Below are 17,683 nucleotides of genomic sequence, written 5' to 3'. Positions count from 1 at the left end.
TGTGTTAGAGGTTTTCTTCTCATAAGGAGATTTTCATACCTGAAGGGAAACAGCTTACCTCTAAGAGAGAGGAGGGGATATCTAAGAGGCCTGAACACATCTGGGCATGGCACCAACCAACCTGGAACAACTAAAGCTATTAAAATAGTGCCATGACTTGTTTAATCTAATTTTCCTTTTTCTGACCTAAATCCAATAGACCTCAAGCCTACAAATCCTTTTTCCTTTGGGTCTGTCATTTCTGTGGAGTTGTCCACTACCCCGCAATGGCCCTAGAGGGAAGGGAGGGGCTCTATTGGCAGAACTGTGCAACAAGTCAGAAGACAGCCTTCTCCAAGAACAATTATCATGGGCTGGGAATGTGGCTGAGTGGTGAGAGCTTGCCCAGCATGATCAAGGCCTTGTGTTCAATCTTCAGCATTGTATAAACAACTGACACACATGTATGTGTGTACACACACACACACACAACTATCATGGGGAAAGAAACAGTTGTCTGCATGCAACGCTTATAGCAAGGCTGGGCCGGCAATCTGACTTGCCAGCAACCTGACGGCCAGGCCTGATAAACTTTTGGACAGACTTTCAGAAGTCACAGTGGATGTGAGAGAAGCAGAGGACCATGTGGCTCTCACTGATGAGGGTATAGGAAGTCTGAGCCTAGGCAGTGTGGAAAGCCAAGGCTGCCTGGAGCCACAGGGACTAGGTGTCAGGCAGCTCCCCCTTGCTTCTCTCCAGAAAGGCCTGCCCCGTCACTTCCACTCAGTGTTCTCCAATTCAAAAGCCCAGCGCCTCCCTCTTCTTGACTGACATAAAAATACGTAGCGACAAGCTGTCTGCCACAGCAAAAATCTGATCAGACATTGATTTCAGCAATTGCCTCTATAGGCCAAGACATGAGGCAAATTTGTTTCTGAGTACTGTTATTGTGGTGCAGGTTGGAGGCAGGAAGGGCCAGCAGCATGTGCAGAGTGCTAGTAACAGCCCAACTAGAGGCTCCACTTACAGATAATTGGAATCTCGATTTGAATACTGTGTGCTTCTCCACAGTTCATACATTTTCATTCTGGAATATCCTATTTGCAGGGAAATTCTGGCCTTCATTTTCTAAGGGTTATAGTATCTGGCTGTAAGGCATGTGTGGAGAAAGAGTGGGCAACTTCTCCTGAAAATGATAAAGAAGCTGGGCTGAAGTTGTGTAGTCCGCGAAGCTCACAGTTGTGCCAAAGCATTGTGCTAAACTTCTTTACTGCCCCTCCTAAAGGATTTCTTTTGAGTCATGATTTTACCAGCAGATCAAAGGCCGAGCTTTATGCCAGCCTGGGACTAGCTGAAGCCTTCTTCATTGTGCTGATTTATTGCCAAGTCTTTACTTGATGGGATGGATTTGTTTTACATACATTTAATCCCACTTTAACACATGCTTCCAACTCCTGCCAAAGTGGGTTTAGAAAATACATTTTGCTAATGCATCTTCGCTCTCATGTTGTCATCTGGGTGTTCTAAATTGGGGAGTGGAATTAATATGTAGACTTGCACCCGCTGAACTGTTTCTCCTTTCAGGCTAATGGAGGTTGGCAGGACGCAACAACTCCATCTTCGGTGACTTCTCCTACGGAAGGCCCAGGAAGTGTGCACTCGGATACCTCTAACTAATCTCTGGCACGCTTTTCCCCCCGAGCTGACATGCCTTGATAAGTGCATTGAGAGCAATAGGAGGAAAAGGAAAGCGTTTTTGTAGCCCACCATCTACAGCTTTACTGTAAAACCTTGTCTTATTAGAGAACTTGGTAAATCTGTTTTTTAAGGAATCATAATCATTTGTATTTATACTTAAAACACACAATGTTAAAAAAAAAAAGCACTTTATCCGATTAGGCCAAGATTTAACATTGTTGACAGCCCTGTAGCTATTTTATCATAATTTATTGTCAATATTTTGCATTAATGGTTTCACAGTTGCCAATTCCTTGGCCTTAAGGGTAAAAAGTACAATATATGCTAAACCTCAATTATTAGAACAGATGCAAAGATTCACCTCACCTAAAGTGAACTCCTTGTATATTTCCATGGCAGACTTTGTCTTCTTTTCATGTCACTGATGGAGTTAGAATAAAAGAGCTGTTTGGCTATCTCTACTTACTTTGGTTGTGTTCAAGAACTTCCCTCATCACTTTTGTGTTTCGATCTCTTATGTTATAATTAGATCAGAGACTGGTAGCCTCTTTTCTCTCTCTGAAAGCGCCAGTGCCAGGAGTCTGCTCGGTAATGAGATCACGGATCCAGGTTGTTCTGAGAGATGAAGATCCTTGCTGCTGATGGAGGTGAAAAGGAGACTTGTCTGGGGTTTTGCAGTGTGTGATGGTTTCTGCACAGACTTGTCAAGGTTTTCTCCATCCTCTGGGCAGCCATGAAAGGCCCTGCTCTCTTGAGTGTTGTATATAGTGTAGCAAAAGAGTATTTATACATCCCACCAATCAAAACACAGCTTTATTACCTCATGCGAACTCATACAAACCAATAGAATTTCAACATGTTCTGTAGCTTAGAATGCTCACTTACTACCTCTGAACAATACTCACACTGTAGTTTGTCTCTTTCTTATCTTTTTGCATCTTGTAATTAACTTTGTTTCCCTTCATAAAAATGTAATGTACATTGTAATCTTTTAAAAGAAAAATCAGGTTGCATTTGCAACTTTTAAGAAGCTGAGAGTGGAAACATTGGGTCTTAATCTAACACAGGAACAGTAAAACTGTTGTAAATACTGAGAAACATTTTGAATGTTTTCATCTTGTTACTAATTCATGCAAAAAAAAAAAAGGCAGCGATTAATTGTGATGCATTCAGATTCCTTATTCTGTACTGTATATCCCACCCTGTGTGATGGGGCCCCTCTCCTTTCTTTTTTTGTATTGTATGCGATTCTGAAACTGACTGAGTCATGAAAATACTTTGTGGCGGTGATTCTAATGTATTAAAACGTTTCGTGTTCCTTTCTAACTGGATTACACCCTGGATTGAAAAAGTCTTCCTTGTGGTAGTTATATGTAGTTTAAAATATAAATAAACTTTTTGCTTTCATGATTAAACCTCAATGTCATGTGCTATTCTGATCCTTGAGCCATCATCTGATCCTATACATTCAATAACCCAGCAAAGAAAATACTTTTACCATGATCATAGATTTAGAAACAGAAGTACAGAGAAAGGAATGCCACAAAGTCATTGACTTAGACCAGTATAGGGCCCTGCCTTGACCTCAGGCTTCTGTCCCTAGTGCTCACATTCCCAAGACCAAATGACAACTCTGGAATTGTTCCATGGAAGCTTCCCTCCCTGTCTTAATGACAAGAGTCTTGTCATATTAACTTCTTCACCTCTGTGACATCTTTAACTAGTCTGGAAAGAGTGGGGCCTCACATGGCAGTTAACAAAAAAACAACAGCTGGGTACTAGGGAGATAGCGCAGTGGTTAAAGATGCTTGCTTGCAAAGCCTGCTGGCATAGGTTCAATTTCCCAGCACCCATTAAAGCCCATGCATCTGTGATCCTAGCAATGGGAGGTAGAGCCAGGAGAATCTAGGTTCTCAGGGTACAGACTGGCAAGAGACCCTGTCTCAAAGAAGGTGGAGCACAGACACCTCAGAGTCATTCGTAGACCTCACATGAGTGGTGGAATGCATGCCCATATACACAGAAAAAAGTACATTTCAATAATTTCTTGCCATGAGTTTTTAATTCTAAATTTGTAATATGTGTGATGCAACTAAAAATCTTTAACTAGATTGAATGTTATTTTTGTGTTACTCAGATTGTAAGTCTATATATTTACATACATGCCTATCACTAACATCTAAATCTTGATAATAAAAGAGGTCCATTGCACATAATTGGCCTGTTTACTATATCTCAAGGAAATTGACTCACAGGAAATCAGATTAATGTTAATCAGTCGCAGCAAATTGTCTATGATAAATACAACTGTTTTACTATTTTGGTTGGGAGAGCTGGGCAAAACAAGGTCTAGGGCCATGGTCCCATTAATCTTGCAGCAGTTACTCTGTGAGGGTAAACTTTATGAAGGAGATTGCCCTCCAAAGCTGTCCTCCCTCACATGGGTGCTCGGCTGCCCGTCAGAATCTCTTCCATGGCTAAACAGTTATTTGCATGATCCAATTAGCTTGTGGATTGGCCTTTCTTATCTTTGTATATAAAACCATCTCTGGGCTGTGTACTTTTGCCCGACATATCCCGTGGAATCATCACACATAGGCTGTCACACAAAATCATCTTCCTTAGTGTCCCCAGACACCTTCTAAGAATTGTCTTGGGTTTTGTCCTGAGCCAGCCTATTGGAAGAAGCACACTTTGGGACTTGTTGGGGATTTGCTAATGTCTGATAGGGAAATGGAGACATTTGAAAGGCTGCATTCCAGGATTCCAGAGATGCTGATTTATAAACAGTTCCCAGGCTTCTGCCTACTGGTTCTGAAAGCAAATGCTTCATGAGGTGTTAGGAAGGCAAGTAGACTTTCATACACCAACGCCCACTCACAGGGCCACAGGCAGTCACCTGAGCCACCCTTGCATAGGCTCAGGAGTCTGCCTACATTTATATGCACATGTACTTGCATGAGACTGGGCATGTTCACAAGGTTCTGAAGCCCAAGTGCCCGAGCAGCTGCTCACTTCCAAAAAGCTGCCACACTTCCACATGGAGGTACCCAAGGGTAGGGGACCTCTAAGTCGTCTGACCAGGCAGCCTTGCTCAAAACTAACTGTGTCCTGTGCTTTTTGTCAGAGAATGGGGGCTGTTTTGTATAGAAGCCCTTCCATATGGAATGTGACCTTAGGACCTTAGAATTTGCCTCCTATAGTTGGGAGGTGTAAGAAATACAAGGCATGGGGAGTATTTGATTGCAAAGCTTGCCAGCCTGGGTTCAGTCCCCAGTATTGATGTAAAGCAAGATGCACAAAATGGCACATGTGTCTAAAATTTGTTCGCAATGGCAGGAGGCCCTAGTATGTCCAATAATCTCTCTTACTCTCTCATTGTCTCTCTGTCTCTCAAGTAAATAAAAATATTTTGTAAAAAGAAAAAAATAGAGATAGGAAGATTGCCATGAGATCAAGTCCAACTTGGAACTACACAGTGAATTCCTGGTCAGCCTGGTCGAGTGAGACCTTGCCTTGTGGTGGGGGGTGGGGGAGGAGACGGGACAGAGAGTAACTCAATTCTTCAAGCCATTCTTTTCTTTCCTTTTTATTTCCTTCTTTCCTCTTTCTATTGTTTTTCGAGATAGGGTCTCACTCTAGCCCAGGCTGACCTGGAATTCACTATGTAGTCTCAGGGTAGCCTTGAACTCACGGTGATCCTCCTACCTCTGCTTCCCGAGTGCTGGGATTAAAGGCACATGCCACCATACCCAACTCCTAAGCCATTATTTGGGAGCCCCACTTCCTGAGTCAGCTGTTGCTGAGACCAATAGTTAAAAATCCTTGAAACCCAAGCTTCTGTCTCTGCATTTGATTTAAAAAAGAAAAATCCCTAAATCTTCCATTCCTTTAGGTTTCCCTAGAAATTGTGTCATTTTTATATCCTAGCCAATTACATGAGATTGTGAGGCCAAATTGACTCGGAGTGGAGCCCAGGACCCTGTGTTTAGGATAAAAATCCTAGTGGAAACCCACTGGTGTGCTTTGCTGTCTGAATTCCTCATGGCCATGCATCCTTCTATAGAAGTAAACACAGCCTTGCCAATATACTTTAGGTTGTATGGCCATCCTCAGACCACAGCTCATTTCTAACGGAGGTAAATGTGTGTTGTACCATGGGAAGGAACTGGACTGGACTGATAGCCTTGGCTGATGGGACATCTCCCATACCAAGGCAAAGTTCTGGGGTTTTGGGAGGCTGGTTACCACTCCACTGTTACCCCATTAGTAGATGCCACCTCACCAAGGTCCCCATGAAGTGTGGGATCCCTATATGATACCTTTCAGCAGCTACTGGTAGCAGGAGCAAGAGGTTATCATGTTTCCTCTTGAGGTGTCTTCTGTAATCAAGAATATCTTTCCTGGGCTAGAGAGATGGCTTAGCATCTAAGGTGCTTGCCTGTGAAGCCTAAGGACCCAGGTTCAAGTCCCCAGTACCCATGTAAGCCAGATGCACATGGTGGTGCATGCATCTGGAGTTTGCAGTGGCTAGAGGCCCTGTTGTGCCCATTCTTTCTCTCTAATGAATAAATAAAAATAAAAAATTTGAAACAAAGACTATCTTTCCTGCCCCTTAGGATTTGCAACTCTTCTCAGTGTGCTGCAGGGTGGGGGGCAGGGGTGACAATGCCACAGGGGTGTGGCAGTCTTGATCCATTGTTTGTAGATGACAGTGTCCTAGCCAGTGTCCTAGGGTTGGGTCAGGCCTGGCGCCTTGACTAGTGGTGACAATACTTCCCTAAGGTAGCTGTGTGAGTGGCAGTGTGCAGAGATGGGGCGTGTCCCCTATGAGAACTTTATTATGGCAGAAATCCTATGCCCGTGTTATGGGCCCTCATGATGCCTTTCCAAGTCCTAGGCTTGTCCCAGTTTCGCTGTGCCACTTAGCTCCTTGGTCCTGCTGAGTAACAGGCCATTCAGACCTTTCCTGTTCCTTGTACCCCTCCTGTGAGCTAAAAGCACAGGTAGCACCATGCATACATACGATTTATATCACACACACACACACCTCAGCATACTCAGTCAGACTACTCTAGTGATTATTATTCTCTTATGAGATAGAGAATCTGAGCCTTAAGGAAGTAATACCACAGGACCTGGGGAGATGGCTGTGTGGTTCAAGGTGCTTGCTTGCAAAGCCTGCTGGCCCGGGCCTCAATTAGCCAGCACCCAGGTAAAGCTGGATACAAATGACACATGTGTTGGTGACATCAATGTGCCTAGACAATGGGCCAGGAGGATCAGAAGTTTCAGGGCCAGCCAGCTAGGCTAACACTGGCTCATAGTCTGGCAGTTCGTTTGTAGCAGCAAGTGACTCTGCCTCCAAGAAGGTGGAGCACCGTCGCCTCAAAGTTGTCCTCTGAGCTCCATGATGCACACCCTCCCATACAAATGAAATGCATGCATGTATGTGTGTGTGTATGTATGTATGTTTGTATGTGTGTATACACACAAATAAATAGAAATGTATATGTGTGTGTATGTATGCACATACATACATACATACACACATACACACACACACACACACACACACACACACACAAAGTGACACCTTGCATCTTCCCCAGATCTCCAGAGACCAGGGACCACTTGGCCAAATACAAGCAGAGCTGGGATATGAGTCTAGGTGTGTCTGAACTGAGCCCCACCTTAAAGCCTATGTCTTGTCAAAATATCTCTTTCCTGTCACTCTGGGCCCATGGGCTTGCTGGTGCCATGGCAAATAGACAGGGAACTGGCTTCTAACAAGGCCCAAGAAAAGAGCCAAGCACCTAGTCTGTCTTCCCAGCTACATGGGCACTGCCCTTCATGTGCCCAAGTTAACAACACTGGTTGCATGACTGCAGAGGCCTAACACCTAGAAATGAGGGCTCCTAAGGGACATTGTTCAGGTTGAACCCCAGTTCTGCCTCACACCAGCTGTGTGTCCTTGGTTAACTCACCTAACCTTGTGTAGCTCAGCAGGATTAGACAGGGCCATGCAGGTCATCCCTTGGTACTGTGCCTTGCAGGGTCCAGGTGGATCTGCTGGTTCTGATACTTACTGTTCTGTTATTAGCCTGGGGTGGAGGAGAGCACTGCACTCAAATTCCACTTCATGTTTGATAACCCCTCACCCACTGTTGATAAAACCCAGAAGCAAGCTTCTCATTCCCAAGCACAGAGCTACAGTGTAAAGAGCTAGGAAACCCTGAGTCAGGCTGTTCTGACACTCTGTAGCTACATGTGACCTTGAGCATGGCACTTCCTCTTTCCAGGTCTTGGTTTCCTAGTCTGTCAAATAAAGAATTTGTTCCTCCCAACCTCCTAGGAACATAAAGGGGGAGTAAGCCAGTCCATGCCCAGAGCCTGCTATGTAGGATGGGGTGGGATCTCGTCTCATTACTGCCTGGAGTATAAGGGGATGGCTGGGATCCGGCCCTCTTCACTGAACTGATTACTTTCAGTCAGAAGCAGGGTTGTCATTAGGGGTCGACTGCCACGTGATGAGGGTCCTGAGGTTGAATTGACATTTTTAACTCACCCACTTGGGCCAGCTGCACCGGGGTCTCCAGGCTGGACCTTAGCCAAGGCCTCACCTTCACAGCATTGCAGGAGATAATAAAAGGCTGATTCTTTTTCTCCTGGTAAAATTTCAGCAGAAAGTGTACGCATCATTAAATATGGAAATCCAGAATTTTATTAGCAATCTGCTAGATCCGAACTGACGCCAATTAAACAAAAAAGATATCATTTATAAAAAGGCAGAGTTCAACTTGTATTAAATATGAAATGCAATTTTCTCCTGGTTTTGATTTATTACTGGCGGTCCATTGTTCAAAGAAGCATGTTATATTTCAATAGAGAAATATTGTTTATTCATTAATATTTTAAAATGGGCTTATTGCTGTGCATGGCTCTCACCGAATGAAACTTATGATTTAAAACATGAATTAATAAACACATTTGAAAGTGTTAGACGAGATCACAACCTCTCATTTTTCATTTTCCTGGGAGCATATTAAATTTTTATAATTCTGCATCTACAGTTTTTTCTTTTAAATAAAGATGCAGATTCTGAATTACTCTGCTAATTTCAGGTAACCAGGAAAGAAAAGAAATATCGTGGGGACCAGTGTCAGAATCACAGAATCCCCAAGAAGATGCTTAGGTTTATTTTTGTAATCTTCATAAATCAAAATAAATGAGCTTTGTACAGGAGCCAGTGTTTATGTGTGTGAGGGCCTATACACTGGAGCTATCTGAGCATGCAAGTGGGTTGAACGTGCTAATGTCCGCATACATATGTGTGCTCCTCAGTGTGCCCACAGAAACGCATTCACATCACCTGGATGTTTGAGTGTGTGCGAGCCAACTGCAGTTCATTTGTTTCATTCAATGGCCAAGCACCTATTGTGTGCCAGGCTCAGTACTGGTTCCTGGGAAGAGATGGTCACCGTGACTCGCCTTTCTCCTTCTGCACAGCTGCCTGAGTCATCGCCCCACCTGGACCTAGAACTGTTTTCTTCCTCACAGTCCCTCCAACATCACAAACAATGCTTTCTAGCTCATGAGTGCTCAGGGAAGATTCATGGAACCGCTGAAAGACTGGGGAGCCTGGGGGACCATGACGAAGGCAGTTGGAGAACTGCTTCTGCAAAGATAAGATGGCATGAAACACACCAAGAGGAAGGCTCAGGCTGTTTGGGGAACCATGGAGGAAGGGACATCCCACTGGGGAAGGGTGGGGTATGTCCTGAGGACAGGAAGGACCTCCCGTCCATGGGGCACCCAGCCCACTGCAGCCTCCAAAACATCCTAAGGCACACGGGCCATCAACACTGCTGAGTCATCTCATTTCAGCACAGTTTGTTGAAAAGACCATCTTTGTTCCACAATACCACCTTTTCTCTTTTGTCCAAGGTCAGTTGAATATATTTATGGGGTGTGTTTAGGGGATTTCCTATCCTGTTCTGTCAATCTATGTGTCTGTCCTTTTACCAACACCACATGTCTTGGGTATCATGGCTTATAGTAAGTCTCACAGTTGGGAAATGTCAATCTTCTAATGCCATCCTTTTTCTTCAAGCAGGCCATTTTAAGTCTTCTGCCTGTCCATATAAACCTAAATATCAATTATCTATATCCATAAAATAATTTTCTGCTGTTTTTATTAGTATTGCACTAAATATATAGATGAAGTTGGGAAGAACTAGCAATATTAAGTCTTTTTTAAAATTTTTATTTATTTAATTTATTTGAAAAAGAGAAAGTGGCAGAGAGAAGAGAGACAGAGGGAGAGAATGGGTGTGCCAGGGCCTCTAGCTGCTGCAAACAAATTCCAGACACATGCACCACCTTGTGCATCTGGCTTACATGGGTCCTGGGGAATTGAACCTGGGTTCTTTGGCTTTGCAGGCAAGTGCATCAACTGCTAAGCAATCCCTCCAGCTCCAATATTAAGTCTTTTTATCCATGAATATGGAATATTCTATTGGTTTAAAGTCTATTGGTTTAGTTATTTATCTTTTATGAGATTTTTGTAGCTTTCCCCATATAGATCTTGAAGTATATTGTTTCACAATCCACAACCACATCATTTTAGGGATACTAATATAAATGGTAATGTATTTTTAATGTTAAATTCTACTGTTTATTGCTGATATACAGAAAAGGGATAAACTTTTTAATATTCACTTTATATGATGAAACTTTGGAAAAGGGATTAACTTTTTAATATTCACTTTATATGATGAAACCTTGCTGTGATCATTTATTAGTTCTAAGAGTTTCGCCAATTCATAGTAAACATTATATAGATGATCATGTCATCTGTAAACACAGTTTTATGTGTTTCTTCCTATGCTATGCAGCTGATATTTTCTTGTCTTACTGCATTAGCTGGAACTTCCAAAATAATGTTGAAAAATAATGGTGAGAAGAGATCTAGTTGTCTTGTTCCTGATCTTAATGGAAAAGCTTCTAATTTTCTAACATTAAAGTTAATGTTAGCTAGATTTTTGTAGAAGAATCTTTGTTAAGTTAAGGGATTTCCCACCTGTGTCTAGTTTACTGAGATTTACTTATTTATTTATGTATTTGAGAGAGAGAGAGAGAGAGAGGCAGATAGAGAGAAAGAGTGAATGGGCGCACCAAGACCTCCAGCCACTGAAAACGAACTCCAGATATACGTGCCACCTTGTGCATATGGTTTAAGTAGGTCCTGGGGAACTGAACCTGGGTCTTGTGGCTTTGCAGGCAAGCGCCTTAACCACTAAGCAATCTCCCCAACCCTCCTGAGAATTTTTCATCATGAGTAGATATTGGATTTTATCAAATGCTATTTTTATTTATTCAGAGAGAACGAGCATACCAGGGCCTCTAGGCACTGCAAATGAACTCCAGATGCATGTACCACTATGGGCAGCTACCTCTACATAGGTACTGGTGGATTGTAGCCAGGTTGTTAGGTTTTGCAGGCAATGCCTTAACTTATGGGCCATCTCTCCAGCCCTCAAATGATTTTTAGAATACCTGCTGATACAATCATGTGATCTTTATGTTCTTCAACTTGCTGATGGGGAAGATTACATTCATCGCCTGAGTTTTGAATTTTGAACCAGCCTTGCTTATCCATGGCAGATCCTACTTGGTGGTGGAATATAACTGCTTTTATACATTGTTGGATTCCAACTGCTAATATTTTGTTAATTTTCACACTCTTCAAATCTGTGTGCATTTTTATACCTAAAATGAGTTTCTTGTAGTTGGCACATAGATTTCATTTTTTGATCATTCTTCCAGTGTTTGTCCTTTATTAAATTTAGACCATGAAATTGAATATTGATATAGACAATTGTGTACTATAGTTGCAACTATCTTCTATTCCTTTGCTTCTGTTTCTTTCTTTAATTTTCTTTCCTTGCCTTTAGTTTTTAACTGAGCATTTTATATAATTTCAATTTTCCTCCTTGCTTAACATATCAATTCTACTTTTAAATTTTTCAGTGGATGCTCTAGAGTTTGTCCTATATATTTACAGTTGTTTCAAGTCCAATTTCATAATCTCATAATCACAGTTTTATATTTGTAGTGCTGGGGGTTGAACTCAGGCCTCAAACATGCTAGTCAACTGCCCTACCACGAAGCCACATCTCCAGCTCCAGAAAATATTTTTAATTCCTCTCTCCTGTTTCTTGTGTCATTGATGCCACTCATTTCACTTATACATAAATATGTATATATGCATATAAACATATATGCAACTATTTACATGAATACATTGCTGTTATTTTGAAAAAATAGATTAAGAATAAAAGAAATAGACTTTCATCTTGACTTCACTTATACTCTGACAGTCTTCCTTTAAAAAAAAAAATTTATTTTTATTTATTTGACAGGGAAAGAGAGAGAGAGAAAATGGGCACACCAGGGCCTCCAACCACTGCAAACGAACTCCAGAAGAATGTACCCCTTGTGCATTTGTCTAATGTGGGTCCTGGGGAATTGAACCTAGGTCCTTTGGCTTTGGAAGCAGTCGCCTTAACCACTAAGCCATCCCTCCAGCCCAGTCTTCCTTTTTTATGAGAATATGCACATCTGTCTTATATTACTTTCCTCTTCTCTTAAGAACTTTCCCTTTTGCAGGTAATATGTACTTATTTTTAAAACACATAATAAATCAATAGTATGGAAGTATACCAAGGAAAAAATGGAAAAGGGATTAAAAATGTGCTCTGAGTCCCTTTAGGAACCCACTCCCAAAGAGTCCTATAAATAATAGCTTACAGTGTTTTTTTCACACATTTTCTATGCATGCATAAATATATATATGCAAATTTAGATTTCTTCCCATAAATTGGTTCATCGTACATGTATTGGTCTGAGATTTCCTTTTCCCTTTTTCCAATTTAGCCATGCATTATGGACATCTTCCTCTGTGATTATATCAAGGCAGATTACCTTTTCTTTAAGGTCCACAGAGTATTTGGTTATATTGATATACCATGAAGAACTTCTTTTAACATTTCTTGCAAGGTAAGTCTGTTGGCAATAAATTACCTAACTCATTGTTTATCTGGAAAAATCTGTTTCTCCTTCACATTTGAAGGATAATTTCTCAGGATACAGAATTATACGTTGGTGGATTTGTTGTTTTATTTCTCTCTCAACACCACAATTTTCATTCTATTTTCTTTTTGCCTACATGGTTTCTAAGGAGAAGTCTGGTGTAAGTCTTATCCTTGTCCCTCTGTCAGGAAAGTGTTTTTTACTCTGAATTCTTTCAAGATTTCTTTTCTTTTCTATTTTTAATGTATGAGAGAGAGAGGGAGAGAGAGAATTGGTGCACCAGGGCCTTAGCCATTGTGAATGAACTCCAGATGTGCGTTCCACCTTGTGTGCATGTGTTACTTTGGGCATCTGGCTTACGTGGGCCCTGGGGAGTTGAACTTGGCCCTTCGGTTTCACAGGCAAGCACCTTAACCGCTAAGTTATCTTCCAGCCCATGATTTCTTTTTCTTATTCTTGATTTTATGAGATTTGACTATGTTGCACCTGGATGTACTTTTTTGTTTGTTTGTTTTTGTTTTTTGATTTTTTTTTGTCTTACTGTTCTCTGGGCTTGCTCTTTGGATCTGTGACTTGAACTGTCCTTAATATTGGGAATCTTAGTCATTGTTGTTTCTGTTCCTTTCTCTCCTTCTCCTTCTCCTTCTGGTATCCTTATTTCATGTATGTTACACCTTTTGTAGTTGTCTCACCGTTCTTGGATGCTGTGTTCTGTTATTGTTTTTAGTATTTTTTTTCTTTTTGCTTCCCAGCTTTGAAAGTTTATATTATCATGTCCTGGAGCTCAGAGAGTCTTCTCAGTGTGTTTGGTCTAGTGATACTTCATGCCCACTACAATGGTTTTATTCCCTAGGATTTCTCTTTAATTCTTTCTTATAATTTTGATCTCTCTGCATATATCAGTCATCTAGTCTTGTAGGTTGCACTTTTCCCATTAGTATGCTTACCATAATCATCATGTTTGTTTTCCAGTCCTGGCCTGATAATTCAAAAATGAGTTTGCGTGTGTGCATGCAGAGGTGCACTCCCTTCTCTATCATCAGGGCCTTGAGATGGGTTTGCTCCCTTATGTTAGAGCTGTGCTTTTTTATTTATTTATTTTTGGTGAGGGGAAGCTTATTTGTTTATTTGTTTCAGTGAGCACCAGCAATTCTTTTGAAAAGTAGGTTAGAGATACGTGTGTAACTATGCCCAACTTTTTTTTTTTTCTTTTTAAATGTGGTTTCTGAAGAGTGAAACTTGGATGGTCTCAGGCCCTACCAGGCCTTTTTGCTTAAGTAGCAAACACTCTTAACTGCTGAGCCATCTCTGCAGCTGAGTCTGATAAATTATTTTCTTGAGATTCTCTGATGGCCTGGGTAAAAAGGAACTGTGGGGTGGAGGGATAGCTCAGTGGTTAAAGGCACTTGCTTGTAAAACCTGACTGCCTGGGTTTGATTTTCCCATGTAAAGCCAAATACACACAGTAGCACATGCATCTGGAGTTTGCAGTCTCAAGAGGCCCTGCTGTGTTCTCTCTCTCTCCCTCCTTGTAAATATATAAAAATATTTTTTTAATAAAAGGAACTGCAGTAAACAGGCCTTTGCTGGCTTATGACAGGATGCTGGGGAGGGGTGTGATCTTCAGTCCTGAGGTCTGGCCTGAGGTTTTGGTGAGCCCAATCCCTGGACTGCCTGTGTCACCAATGCTTCTAGGGTGTTGCGTGGGCCTGCTACACTTTGTTGCACCATGTGACTGTGAGTCCACCATTTACCTGTGTCCTTACGCATTGCTAATGGATGTATCCCTTGCAAGATTGTGGGTATGTCTGGTCTGGCTCTGGCTGCCCTGTCTGGCAACCACTTAAAAAATATATTTATTGATTGATGAGAGAGAAAAAAAGGGGGAGAGAGAGAGAGAATGGGCATGCTAGAGCCTCTAGCCACTGCAAATGAATTCCAGACACATGTGTCACCTTGTGCATCTGGCATACATGGGAACTGGGGACTAGAACCTGGGTCCTTAGGCTTCACGGGCAAGCATTTTAATTGCTAAGCCATCTCTCCAGCCCTTGGCAACCATTTTTTTAAAAATTATTTATTTATTTATTTGAGAGTGACAGACACAGAGAGAAAGACAGATAGAGGGAGAGAGAGAGAATGGGCACACCAGGGCTTCCAGCCTCTGCAAACGAACTCCAGACGCGTGTGCCCCCTTGTGCATCTGGCTAACGTGGGACCTGGGGAACTGAGCCTCGAACCAGGGTCCTTAGGCTTCACAGGCAAGTGCTTAACCACTAAGCCATCTCTCCAGCCCACCATTTTTTTTTTTTTTTTTTTTTTTTTGCCTGCCTATGTCATCCAGGAGGTTTGTCTATCTGTCAGCTTCCCTGCCTCGGCTTCCCTGTCTCTCCATTGCCCGTGGATGCTCACAGGTCGCAGAGAAAATGGGGAAAGCCTGTCACTCTGTGTTTGCCTAGACATGGTTTTCTACGCCCAGCTTTCCCAAGATGCTTCCATCCTCCACTAAGCTGTCCATTAACAGGCAGATGTGGCCTAGGAATTTTTCCTGCCAGGTATCACTGAGTCTGGCCTCTAGGTGTTTCCCGACAGGTCACTTCTGTGCTGACCTCCTGTCCTCAGAAAAGAGGTGGTAGTAGGCTGCCAGGAGGAAAAGACCCTTGTAGTAGAGAAGCTGAGACCCAGAGCAGCCAAAGTCAGTGGCCAGTGAACAGTGTGTGAAGAACATGAACTCTGGGGTGAATCTTAAATGGGGCCTCCATACACACTGGCCCACGTTGGCAAGAATCCTGGTGCTATGTATATGTGTGGGCACTTAGCTAGACCCAGTGTAGATCTTAAATTCCACTGTCACTCTGGGATTGAGACTCCATTATGCCATCTCATGGATTGGGAAACTGAGTCTGCGTGAAGCATTGTGGCAGCTCTTCCAGCTTTCTGCCTTGCCCTGCTCTGAGCTGCAGGGACAAATGTGTTTGTCGCACTGCTGAGTGTTTGGTAGAATGGCTCCACATAGATTGCCACCTCGGTTCCCAGAGTCTTCCTCTGCCCAGATGAAGGGTGGCTACAGAGCCAGGAGTGGACTCCAGGCAGGGAAGCTGGAGGAGGCTGGACCAGGGACGGGGATTCAGTCCTTTTCTATCCTGCAGGGACTCCTTGCATGGCCACACACTGTCTTTAGCTCTCTCTAGCCTCAGTTGGGCAGGCAGGAAGATCACCTTCTACCAGGGAACTGTGGGAGCCACAGAGGGTGCAAGCAGGAGAGTGGTACAATAGGGGCATGAAGCGACAGTGTGCCACATGGGCCAGAGCAGGTGAGGATAGAGGCTGTGGGGACTCCTTGATCCTAGAGAGAAGTGGAAAAGCTCACTGCAAGAAGGCCTAGGGAAAGCATGCTGGGGAAACAGGGGCTCATTTGTTCTCAGCCTTGGCTGCACACCAGAACCTTCTGGCAATTCTGATTCAATGTGTATTGAGTGAAGCCTCCACACTGGTGTGGGTGACTCTGACATTCAGTTTGAGAGGGCCCAATGCAGGAGGCCAGAGCCTAGGGTGGCTCTGGGTATGACAAACATGCCTTGGATTGAAGGACCCAATAGAAACAAACTTTAAACACAGGCCTGGGCTGAATTGCATCCAAGGTAGGGCCTGTCTACTGTCTTTACTCTGTTGAACCCTGTTGACCACATGTGCCAGACCTGTGTGTGTGTGTGTGTGTGTGTGTGTGTGTGTGTGTGTGTGTGTGACCTCTCTGTGAAGTGGGGCAGTGCTGCAGCTGATCCCACACCGTTTTGCATGCTGCAGACCGGAATTGGAAGGACTGCATGTCAAGTACACAGAGCAGTAGCGACCAGGACCGTCTCCCTGTGGCTAACAACAAGCTAGAGAGAAGGCCAGTCGGAGGGAGTTTTTGCCCAGAGCCCACAGACTTTCTCGACTTCGGATTTACAAATTGAAAATCATTAATAATTCTAACCAGGCGGTGATAAATCTGAGATCTCTCTCGATGAACCCAGACAGCATTTCATAAATCAAAAAGATTACTTAGGAATTTTTTAAAATCTGACGTCAAAATGTCATGGTTACTAATGGTTTCGGTAGATCTCGTGCGGTGATATATCATTTATCTATGCTACATCTCAGAAGTGACACGGGGGCAGAAATGGGATGTCTTTTAATATCGTGAATACATCTCAACCCATAATAAAGGTATTAACAACTTCTTGGTGTGGTTTCTCCCGGAGCTGGGGGTCTGATTTAATGCCATTCTGACTGTGGTCCCGCCCTCTCACTCCCCAAACTTCCTGAGGCTTGGGAGGCCTCTAACATTCTCAGTGGGAGAGAGGGGGTGGACAGCCCTCATCCTAGATCCTACCCACAGGGATGACACCCTCAACATCCCTCCTCCCCCAGGAAGTCTGGAAATCATCTCCCAGCAGCAATAATTGTAACTCCTCTTAACCGAGAGCATCCTGTGTCCCATGCCATCTATCATACATCTGAGGGGCTTCATTCAGATTCCTCAGGGCCACCCTGGCTTTTGCTGTTTCTCTCCAGGCCTGCTGTAGTAAGGACCTGAAATGTCCCCCAAAAGCACATGTGTTGAAGACTTGATCAGCATTCTGTGGCACTCTTGGAAGATCATGCAATCTTTAAGAGGCAGGGTCTCAGCGCTGGGGAGAGATGGTTCAGTGGGAAAGTGCTTGCTGTGCAAGCATGAAGCCCCCAGCACTCAGATAAAAAGCCGGGTGTGGCTGCATGGGCCTGTTGTCTCAGCTCTGGGATCTCAGAGGCAGGAGCATTGCATGGCTTGCTGGTTAGCTAGTCTAGCTGAAACAGTGAGCTCCAAGTTCATCAAGAGACCCTGTCTCAGCCAGGCATGGTGACACACACCTTTAATCCCAGCACTAGA

General features: G+C 43.2%; 1 protein-coding gene across 2 annotated transcripts in view; it reads left to right on the top strand.

Moving 5' to 3' along the window:
- Pbx3 (PBX homeobox 3) overlaps positions 1-3,098 on the top strand; it is a 242,244-nt gene extending 239,146 nt beyond the window's left edge. For both annotated transcript variants that reach the window (XM_045141123.1, XM_045141121.1), the window contains one exon: positions 1,564-3,098. Coding sequence is in view for 1 of the 2 variants with exons in the window: in XM_045141121.1 (XP_044997056.1) it covers positions 1,564-1,656 (93 nt within the window). In the remaining variant the exon portion in view is untranslated. The remainder of the gene's footprint in view (positions 1-1,563) is intronic.
- The last annotated feature ends 14,585 nt before the right edge of the window (positions 3,099-17,683 follow it).

This window comes from Jaculus jaculus, chromosome 1, assembly GCF_020740685.1.
Source record: "Jaculus jaculus isolate mJacJac1 chromosome 1, mJacJac1.mat.Y.cur, whole genome shotgun sequence".
In the NCBI taxonomy this organism is placed as follows: Eukaryota; Metazoa; Chordata; class Mammalia; order Rodentia; family Dipodidae; genus Jaculus; species Jaculus jaculus.
Note: the sequence above shows the minus strand (reverse complement) of the source record. Positions and strands in the feature narration are given on the sequence as shown.